At 40.8% G+C, this 11,296-nt stretch overlaps 1 protein-coding gene across 1 annotated transcript in view; it reads left to right on the top strand.

Moving 5' to 3' along the window:
- LOC103356173 (polypeptide N-acetylgalactosaminyltransferase 18-like) overlaps nucleotides 1-11,296 on the top strand; it is a 160,251-nt gene that overhangs the window by 116,504 nt on the left and 32,451 nt on the right. The window contains exons 5-6 of the mRNA XM_008280244.1: nucleotides 3,979-4,176; nucleotides 8,548-8,662. Of these exons, the coding sequence (XP_008278466.1) occupies nucleotides 3,979-4,176; nucleotides 8,548-8,662 (313 nt within the window). The remainder of the gene's footprint in view (nucleotides 1-3,978; nucleotides 4,177-8,547; nucleotides 8,663-11,296) is intronic.

Raw genomic sequence — 11,296 nt, 5'->3', positions numbered from 1 at the left:
TGATGATCGTATCTCAGATGATCGTATCTCTGATGTTATCCTCTTGTCTCTCCGATCTGAGGCCTCTTGGTGTTCTCGTCCGTCGGGACTCTCGGAGGTCGTCTGCATTTAAACGACAGCCTTCAGCGTTTCGTCTCGCGAGTCCGAGCACGTAAACCCATTATTTTCCTGATTTCTGTCTCCTGCAGATCAATACGATCATCTTCCGTCGTGTGAATTCTCTCAGCGCCGTCATTAAGCAGACGTGAGATTCTTTTATTTCATCAGAGAACAAAATCAGACGCTTTATTGTCTTCGCTGGTCGCGCGAGGAGATTTTCCCCGACTGGCCTTCAGCGTCTTTGTTTTCTCAGGATTCCCTCGACGCTTCGCTCGTCGCAGGTTTCGTCCTCGGAGGTTTGGTTTAATCCCAGAGCTTTGTCTGAACTCAGAAATAAAACACCAGACAGGAAAATATTAATAGAATCAGAAGGTTTTAAATTGAGCTGCAGTTTAAGTTTGAATTTTCTTTGACAAGTTTTAACACTTTTATGTCACTAATGACCCTAAAATCTGAAAAAGAGGAAAAGGTTTAGTAAAAATATTATTCCCAGTTTAAGGGTCAACAGCCTGTTCAATCAATAATGGATCGAACAAACTGAACCGTTTCAGTCAACAGACTCCAGATTTGGGCAGCAAACGAGGCTTGTTACGACTTTTAGACAAGTTTTGACTAAATTTTCAAACTTTTCAATTTGGATCTCTTTCTTTCTTTCTTTCTTTCTTTCTTTCTTTCTTTCTTTCTTTCTTTCTTTCTTTCTTTTAAATATTTGACATTTTTGACAAATTTGGAGTCAGTTTGGAAACATGTTTTTTTTGTTTGTTTGTTTGGGGTTTTTTTTTACCAACATTTCAGTCATTTTGGAAACTTTATTCCCAATTTCAATGAATTTTGAGTCATTTTGGACAGATGTTTGCCATTTTAGGCCATTTTTGTGAAGTTTTTGACACATCTTTTGCCATTTTGAACATTTTTTAAGTTATTTTGACAAATTTAGATTCAGCTTGGAAACATTTTGAGTAATTTTGACTCATTTTGGACACTTTAGTCCCAATTTGGACAAATTTGAGTCATTTCCGACAGATGTTTGCTGCTTTAGACAATTTTTGATCAGTTTTTGACAACATTTTTTGCCATTTTGAGTGTTTTATTAGTCATTTTGGGCATTTGTGTTCATTCTTTTGGACCTTTTCTTTCATTTTTCTTTATTTATTTGGCATTTTCAGCAAATTTGGAGTCAGCTTGGAAACATTTTGTGTAACATTTAAGTTGTTTTGGACACTTTATTCCCAATTTGGATTAATTTTGAGTCCTTTTGGACAAATGTTTGCCATTTTAGACAATTTCTGATCAATGTTTGACACATCTTTTGCCATTCTGGGGATTTTTTTGAGTAATTTTGGACAAACTTTATGACAGACTTCAGGATTTCTTTGTACATTGAAGATAAAATGAACATCTTTGCTACAAACTTTATTAGCTTTAGCGTTAACAGTGTTGTGCGTCCTGATTTTAACGTCCCCAGAAGTCTTTGTCGTGGTCCCGTTGCTAGCTAAAGTCCCACAATGCTCTCTGTTAATGTAATCCGAGTGCTCAGTTTTCCATCCACTTCCTCTCTGATTGGCTTCAGAAACCCGGGAACGAACCACGAGGCTGATCAGGGAGGATCTGCCTCCACTGATTCTGCTCAGACTCCCCTGAGGATCATCGTAGCTGCTCTGCTGCAGACCTTCACTCTGCTCCACCGGTGGACTGACCTTCTCATCCAGCCGGACTCCCCGGCGTCCACCTTTCTACCTTCTTTTAACTCAGATGATCTTTCATTTCTTGTATTTGACACGTGTTTTCCTTGTTTTCATGCTTGTAATTTGGAATTAGCTCGTTCTGGACGGATAAACAGCCGCAGTCGTATCTCCGGCTTATAAAGATTTTATGGCGAAACTGTTGCCAGCTCACACAGAGCAGCGATGTTCGTGACAAATGCAAGAGAATTATTTAGTCTCGGTTTGACTTCCACCAGAGATGTGTGATACCATTGATTTCCCTTCCCTCAAGTAAAATCCGGGCTGCTTTTCCTCGTACCGATCCTTGTTTCGTGCAAAATATTAATGTGTGTTCGGAAAAGGAAAACAAAAGAGCGTTTCGTTTCCCAGACGTCTTGTGAGTTTTGTAGCTGCTGCAGAATCACCTACGAACAGATATCGAGCTGCACTGCAGAGATTTTTACGTTTTATTCAGCTTTGGCTGCACGCAGCGCCTCAAAATACAGCAGAGGAGAGAAAACCTGCAGGTTGTATCGGCGTCTTGTGATAAAAAAATGCCATGAAATAAATAAATACCACAGTAAATGTATACATGAGTCAGAAATACACAAAAAAAAACTGTGTAAAAATTAAACAGAAAGAAAATCTGGCAGCAAGAAACATGAAGCACACAGAAACATGTTCACCGTGTCCATGTTTGGTGTCGTTTTTTCATCTCCTGTGTCTGCGGTACCCGACCACCGGGCCGCGGACCGGTACCGGGCCGGGGGTCATTTGGTACCAGGCCACACAGAAAGAATGAAAAAGTTTTATTGTTTATTTATTTATTTTAAGTCTGCAGGGCGTTTTATTTTGAAAAATGACTTTTCTGTGCTTGTTTCCTGCGCTTGACTGTCAGTTTTTACGGCCGGACGAAAAAACGAAAACGTCTGAGCAGAGCTGCTTTGGAAACTGTGAGAGACTCGACACGTAAAAACGTATTTAGCAATAAAAAGATTTTATTTATTCATGAAACTTTTCAATAGAAACAAAGCCAATTGTTTTATATGATGTGACCGATCGTAGAAACATTTCTTGCTTAGAACCGGTCCGTGGTGCAAAACAGGTTCAAGACCGCTGGCCGATGTGATCTGATGATTATTTTTTCATTTTAATCCACTATATTAACATTTTGGGCTCAAAAACACACAAAAATATACAAATCTGATTAGAAAAAATATTTATGACAATAAAAAGCACAAACGAAGCGTTTCAAAGGTTGAAAATGTAAACACAGATTGCAGGTGTGAGCATGAAAAGATCAGTCTGATATAAAATCAAACTAAATGCAAAGCTGGTGAGACTTTCTTCCTCTTTCTGTCGGTTCCACTCCTGAAAATAGACTTTCTTTTACTTTCGTTTTGTTAAACGGCAAAAGATAAATCTGGACAGAAATGCGACACACTTACATTTTACACACATTCATGACATCATGTCTCAACGTGAAACGAAAACTATGAGAGAGTTTAAAGTCTGAACTTTGGAGTGAAGCTGACGGCATCACCGTACCTGTGCTAGTCTTGAAAACGTTATGAAATACTGTTTCGACTAAAGAATAAAAGTCTTCCTAGTGGGATTCAACTTTTTATTTTTTTAATTAAGAGAAAAAAATGCTAATTTAAGAGGACTGGGCGTCTTTGAATGTGAGAACTAATGTTAAATACAGACGTGTTTCATATATGGAGGTAATATCATGGAGTGGACTTCAGCAGGTCTCTGCTGAGTTTCAAGAAAACATTGAAAAGTAAAATCATTCAGGACTGTGATGTAAAACAACCAACATGTGAAATGAGAAGAATAATTTAGAGTGAGTGTTTTTTCTTCTTTGCGTTGCTGATTTTCTGGGTTGTTTCATGGACTTTACAGGAGAAGCAACAACAAGCTTCAGCCGGTTCTCATTTCGGTTACAGAGCTGCTTGTATTTTATTGTGAAGAGAGAAAAAATGTAAATGCAGGTATGTGTGATGATTCTGTGTCAGCTGGATGCACACAGTTCGAGTTTTGTACTGTAGGTTGTAACCGAAGTAAACCGTTCATTCATTCATTCATTCATTCATTCATTCATTCATTCATTCATTCATTCATGGTGTCATCGGGACCTCTGAGGGTCAAACGCAGTCCGTTTGTCTCCCTGCAGGGCGGAACCGATCCTGCAGCGGATCAAGGAGGACCGGACCCGCGTGGTGTCGCCCTCCTTCGACAACATCAAGTACGACACCTTCGAGATCGAGGAGTACCCGCTGTCGGCCCAGGGCTTCGACTGGGAGCTGTGGTGCCGGTACCTGAACCCGCCCAAGTCCTGGTGGACGCAGCGCAACCACACGGCGCCCATCAGGTAAACACGACAGGAAAAAAAAAGGTTCTGGTGAAAGACGTGCGACTCCGGCGCCGTGTTAATTACGAGCATCTCGACTTGAAGCAGGTCTAATGAGATCGCGCTCTAATCTCATTATTTCTACATTAGAACTTCTGGAACGCTAATCCCCGTGAATCGTATGTAAATTCTGCCGGCGTGGACGTGAACCCTCGGAGACGCCGGAGCGCATTAGGTGTGACATAAAAGCTCTGATTAGACGAAGCAGCGGTGAAGCAGGTGCATGTTGTGTCCGATATAATGATCCCGATCCGCAGCAGCAGCAGCACGACGTGACGGATAAACGTGGTCGGAAGAATCAGGCGAAGTGGCCTCTCCACGCCGCCGCCGGAGGACGACACGACTGCTGCTGTGGTTTAAAGCGACGCCAATCGATGCTGCGCCGTTTATAGATGTGGACGAAGACAAGAGGACGTATCCTGCTCGATACTGTAATGGAAGAAGATAAATGGGCCCCGATTGTTTACTTCTTTATCCTCCTCTGTGATGTTTTTTTCTTTTAAGCGCCGCCTCACAGCGTCTCCGGCGTTTAGCGATTTTCAAGGCAGTTTTGTCAAAGGAGTGACTAATTTCTGAAATAGCTGCGCATGTTGCAGTTAATTTTATTCGTTACTGATTGAACTGAAGAGAAAAGCATTTGGACGGTGGTTTTGTTCTTCAGGCTCTGGACATGAAAAGAGTCGAGTCGCAGCTTTGATTTGAACTAGTTTACAGCATTGTGTGAGATAAAGTCCTCTGAACCGACTGAGGCCAAAATGAAGCGGTTTAAAAGTCACTGCTGAAAGGTTTAAGCGCTTTAATGGACAAAAGACGGTCAGAAATGTCGGAATACTTTCAGCTCGGAGTAAGAATGCACATTTTTTTAACCAGTACTTGCCGGCATTATCAATTAACAATCAGTTAAGATTAATAAAGTAAAGCTGACGTTAGTTCTTAAGCTGACATTAGCTGTTGGAATCCATTAATTCCCACAGAAGTCTATCAAACAGTAAGAGGCGCCACCTGGTGGAACAACCAGGTACTACAGCTGATCTGCGCTACTTTTACTGACATGCACGGCCTTCTTCTTATTGATTCATTTATTTTTAATCAGTTGAATTATTAATCACAAATAACCAAAAAGGTTCCTCATTATCCAGAGTCTGGACTGAATGTACTGTTTTGAGAAATTAAAGACTCTGTTAGGCCGGCTGCGATTTTAACAATCTTATAAGTTCGCAGCTAGCTACGCTGTACGACGTGAATCTGATAAACTTTGTTCGCGACATGAAGTTTGCTGTGTGCAGATTGAAAACGCCGAATCACAGCCTGCGACGTACGTGAGTTGACGTATATGAGCAAGAATAAAACGTCATCAGCGTCCATCCACGCTAAAGAAACTAGCGAAGCGTGAACGTAGCCCTCGTCCTCGTGGCATTTATGTGTTTGGAGAGAAATCCCTACAAAAAGGAGAAGGAGGAGAATGTGGACGTGGTCGTGGCTCGGAAAGAGAGGCTAACATGGGATGCTAGCTTTGCAAAGGGAGGTAGCGTCGCGTTGATCGGTACGTCATTTCATCCTGCATTTCTATTGGTTGGTTAGTTGTGAGACGATCAGACCACATTTCTGACCATGTCGGAAGTTTATCGCAGGTTGTCTTTGGTTGCGACAGTACGACGTTGACTTAGAGCGAAGACCAACGATATCACCACGATTCTCTCACGACTGTTGTCTTTCGTCTGCACAGCGTTTAGCCGGCTTTAGGCTCTTTTTTGCATCACATGTCCACGATTTAAAATGAGTGATGTACAAAGTCGCAAATCTAGAATTGAGGTCAATGTGGGTGATGTTCAGGAACCTAAAGTCAATCTCATAGATTATTCATAACAACTGGAATCACAACTGAAACCGAAACTCAGGTGTTAGCGTCTCCTTCAGGATATCTGGAACTCCCAACTAGTCAGTCAGAGCTGATGAAGCCTCTTGGATGAAACGTCTTCAAGGAACTCAAGCAAGTCCAGCTGCTACGATTGACTGAACCACGACCTGGAGGACTGAGAATCTTCACAGACCTGAAGTCAATCCTTCTCCTACATCCATCACCACGTATCTTAGGGAGAGCAGACGTTGTCGGGTACTCGTTGCAAAAGCCATCGTAGTCCTGATTGGAGGTCATTAACCTGCACAGAAGTCTTCATCATGGTGCCCCTTGACCAGCTAAACTCCCACAATGCTCTCTGCTTGCAGTTATTTCTGAATGCATTGATATTTAGTAGTTGAGCAGATTGGTATCTTCTGTCTGGGATGAAAATCTCACAGTGTGTAGCGGGCTTTCACCTTGTTAGCATGTCGTACGGTGTTTTTAAAACGCTAACAGACGCGTCATGGAACCAAACACGCAGTCAACAGCTGAGGATTTCCACCTTAACACTGAAGTCTGACCTCGTCTTGTGTACGTGAACTCCAGACGGAGGTCATGAACCTCCACAGAAGTCTCCGTCATGGCGCTCTTGTTGCTTCAACTCTGCAGACGACTCCCGGATCAGAGCGATTCTTGATTGTTGAAACTTGTTTTGTCTTCGTCCTGGAAAGCAAACAGTCGGATGCAGCGAAACTTGCTCCGACTAAATAAAGACGAGGTTTAAATCTCACTCTCTGGCAGCAGGAAGACGAAGGCTGGCGCTCGGCGCTTGCTTTGGCTCCAGGAAACGAGGAGCGAAGAGTTTCAGCTGCACATCAAAGCTGTCACTAAATCCTCACTCTGGCGTCTTTGGAACAAACTGAGAAGGTTTGTGTCCAAGCAGAGATTCAGAAAAACTCATTTATTGTCTTATTATCTGCAGAAATAGCAACTGTTAAGCTCGCCTTCATGGGACGGTCGACTGGTTTCCACTAAATGTAGAAATGAGAGCATATGTATGAATGAACCTACCTGCTGACATTATTAAAAAAATAATTTCTTAATCGTATCTTTTATCATATTATATCATCCTATTCTTTAATCTTGTTTTTCTGATGTTATTAAATTCAAATAAGTTTATTTATTCCCAATTAAAAAAATATTGCATATCATCTTATTTTTTTTTATTTTTATCTTTTATTATATCATCCTGTCTTTTTATTTAATCTTTTTTTTATGTCATATCATCTTATTTTTTATTTTGTCTTTTATTATATCATCTCATTTCTTAATTTTTAAAAATATTTTAATTTTTTTTTATTACATTATATCATTTTTAAAATTTCATCTTTTATTATCGTATATTGTCATTTTTTATCTTCTCTTTTATGATATTATATCATCTTATTTTTTGATTTTGTCTTTTATTATATTATCTTGTTTTTTAATTTTTTGTAATATTTTATAATCTTATCTTTTTATTTATTTTTTATTATATTAAATATCTTTTTTCTTAGTTTTTGTTATATTATATTACTTATATTTTACTATTATCTTATCCTTTTTATTTAATCTTTTAATATATTAAGTCTTATTTTGTGTTTTATTGTATGATCTTGTTTTTTTTTACTATATTTTTTTAAAAATTATTTAAAAATTTTATCTTTTACTATATTATATTATGTCATCTTGTCTTTTCTTATTTTATCTTTTATTTTATCATCTTATATGATTATCTCTCATCATATTTCCACTGATCTTATCCTGGAAGCTGCTTGTTTATTATTTTATCTCTTATTGTATTATGTCATCCTATTTATTTTTGTCTTATCTTTAATATATTATACGATCTTATCCTTAGAGCTGCGTGTCCGTCGCCCGGAGCTGCCTGTTTATTATTTCATCGCCTTGGTGTCTCTGTATTTGTTGCTGAATAAAACCCGTCGGCGGTGAGACGAGTGTGTAAATCGTGATTTCATTGTGCTGTTATCTGCAGCTGTGTGCAGCAGAACGTGCTCCTTGTTTCTATTAGCGGTTCTGGGTTCGGCTCTCTGGCTGTTTGCCAGCCGGAGGATCCTCGGGGAGGAAGATTCACCCAAACAAGCTGTTTCTGCAGCAGCAGCAGCGCCGGGTTCATATTGATAAGCGGAGATGAGCGCCGCTGACAGCATGAATACTAATCGCACTTATTTTTCACTCCTGTTGATTCGGTTTGATGTTGATGAAAAAGAAAACCCGCCTGCTGCTTCACCCGGATTTCCTCAAAACGTCCCGAGTCTGTTGTGTTCGCTGACGGTTCTGACAGCGGCGGCGCCGGCGTTCACCGGAGCAGGTTTCTGTCACCAAGAGCTGATTTCTGTGTTTACGGCTTTAAAGAGCAGATCTGGACAAACTGCCATCTGTCTGTTCAGGAGGTGTTTAGCATCCAAAGTTCTCCCTCTGACCTGTTTCAGGAGCCCGGCTCTGATTGGCTGCTTCGTGGTGGACAGGAAGTACTTTGAGGAAATCGGCCTGCTGGACGAAGGGATGGAGATATACGGAGGAGAAAACGTGGAGCTCGGCATCAGGGTGAGAATCTCTGGAAATAAAACAAACGGTTTCTTAACTGAAACATGAGCGGCATCGTTACGTTCTAATAACGTTCAACCAACAAACACGTTTTTAGGTTCATTCCTCCTAAAAATGAAGACGTTCCCGTTCGATTGTCTCCAGGAGCTTTTGTTTTTTCATATTTATATTCATGTACAAAAAGCTTTTGGTCTCCAGTTAAAGCAGCTTTTCATCATTTATGGATCATGAGCACAAACATGAGTTCATGAATCGTAAAAATTAACGTGTTCTGACTCGTATGTCCAAGAAATGTTGAAGCCAGAAGTTTGCATCCACTGTTTAAAAAGACGTGAAACCGTCTGACATTAAATCAGACTAAACGTTTCCTGTTTCAGCTCCGACCAACATTATTTCTATTTGCTAAAGAATAATGAGATGAAGTCAGAAGTTTCCATCCATCTCCTCAGTATCTGCTAGCGTTGCCTTTAAACTCTATGACTTTGGGTCAAACGTTCTGGGTTTCCTTCCACAAGCTTCTCACAACAGTCTGATGAGTTCTGGCCCATTCCTCCTGACAGAACTGGTGGAACTGGGTCAGGTTTGTTGGCCTCCTTGCTCCACTGATGTTCTCCAGGATGGAGATCAGGGCTTTGTGATGGCCGCTCCACAACACTGACTCGTAGAAATAAAATGCACTTTTATAAAACAGCGTGTTGCATTAATCTTTTCTTTCAGTCGTGACAACTTCTAATAAAATGATGAGTTCAGAGGATTCGCTCGTTGTTCAGTTCATTACTCAGAAAAATGAACTTGTTCCGACGAGTGTTTCAGTGTTTTTAAGTTGAGAAACGAACAAAAATCACCAATTAGATTTTTGTGTTTTGCAACTTTTAGGAAAATATTTCACTAAACTTTCACATTTATGTTCATATTTATGTGTTTAAATTGTGTAATTTAACACAATGTTTTTGCGTTATATCCTTAATTGCATAGTTATATTTAAAATAATAATAATAATTTAACTTGATTTCCACATGATGTTACCTTTATGCACTTAACTGCTGTAAAATGTGACGTTTTTAAGTCGGCAAACATTTTAAAAATCCACCTTTTCCAGTAGAGATTTTGTCTTTTTCGTGTTTTTGCTCGTTTTGCAGAACTTCAGTCACTCAACAACATTTTTTTTTTAACATTAAAAACATCAAATTAGAGTTTAAACTGAACTTGAAGCTAATTACTGATTGTATTCCATCAACCAAAGCCGTCAGTGTAAATCATGATTCATCCACTAATTCCCTCATTTGGGCCCTTTGAGGCTCCGGCTGCCGTCACATTGAGACATCCTGAGAGCAGCTCCAGCAGGAGGATGACCTTTCCTCTGACAGAATCAGGCCTCCGTCGGCTCGTCCACGTCGCTCTGACTCAGCCGCTGATTACTGATGATGGAGCAGCTGCCAAACAACTTCATACGACCGGATGGCGACGCTCCTCTTTCTCCTGTGGAAGGCGGCGCTTCACATCTACGGCGTTGGCGTGGTTTCCGTGCGGCGGGTTTCCGTGCGGCGGGTTTCTGTGCGGCGGGTTTTGGCGGCGGCGTGTTTCCTGTCGTCTTCGGGGAGCTTAACTTGATCGTTAACGGCGGCTGCAGGGGTTCATCTCTAATCGGATCTCCGGCGGCGGCGGCGGCGGCGGTCGAGGGAGACTCGAGGCTGTAAATCAGCTCCAGAGGACGGCGGCTGTTTGCAGGAGAAACTGTTGACTCAGGCTCAGAGTGATTTACGGCGTTTGATTATCGGCCGATCCGAGCCGCCGGGTTAAGAACACGTCTTAAAAATGTAGAACTGTCGAGCGCCTCGGGTTCAGATCTGAAGCTCGTCTGTGGACAATCGATGGCAGCAGGAGCTCAAAGAGACCGAATATCAGAGAGAAACACTTCCTGTGTCCGGCCGTCAGGCGTTGACGCTCGTCGCCTTCTTCTAAACCCACAAGGCTCAATAAACTGAAATACGAAGGAGGCGAGCTGGAGGCCAGGAGATCAAAGTTTTTAATCAAAACGCGAGGCTTCGGTGGAGGAAGATCAAAATTCAATCTGTCCTTCCTCCTCATCGTGTCTGTAGAAAGAATTACAGCAAAGAGACGCAGAATAACCACCAAAAAAAGCAAAATTACCACAAAGCAAGGCGTAAAAAACACAGAAAATACAACAAAAGAGGAGATTAATCGACATAAGAAGACGCAAAACGTCCCCAAAGTTCAACGTCACCAGAAAAAGGTGCAAAATAGCAGCAAACTGATTACAAATACAGGCTGAAGGTCACAACAAGACGTGAAATTACATTAAAGAGAAGCAAAATAACCACAAATAAAGACGTGAAGACGCACAAAACACATGCAAAGCAGCAAAGTTACAACCAAACGGAGAAAAATGGACACGAGAAGATGTTCAACGTTGTAAAATAGCAGCAAATTTAGGTTAAAGCACCACAAACTGAGACTTAGAATCACTTTAAAATGATGCAAAATAACCACAAATACAAGCTGAAAGTCCCAAAAAGACGTGAAAGTACCACAAAAATTTGCAAGATAATCACAAAAGGTTCAAAATGAGCATAAAAAAGATGCAAAATAAGCACAAATGTGCTCAAAATCACT

The sequence above is a fragment of the Stegastes partitus genome, unplaced genomic scaffold, assembly GCF_000690725.1.
Source record: "Stegastes partitus isolate 25-593 unplaced genomic scaffold, Stegastes_partitus-1.0.2 Scaffold188, whole genome shotgun sequence".
In the NCBI taxonomy this organism is placed as follows: Eukaryota; Metazoa; Chordata; class Actinopteri; family Pomacentridae; genus Stegastes; species Stegastes partitus.
The sequence above is the reverse complement of the archived record's forward strand: the minus strand, read 5'-3'. Positions and strand labels throughout refer to the sequence as shown.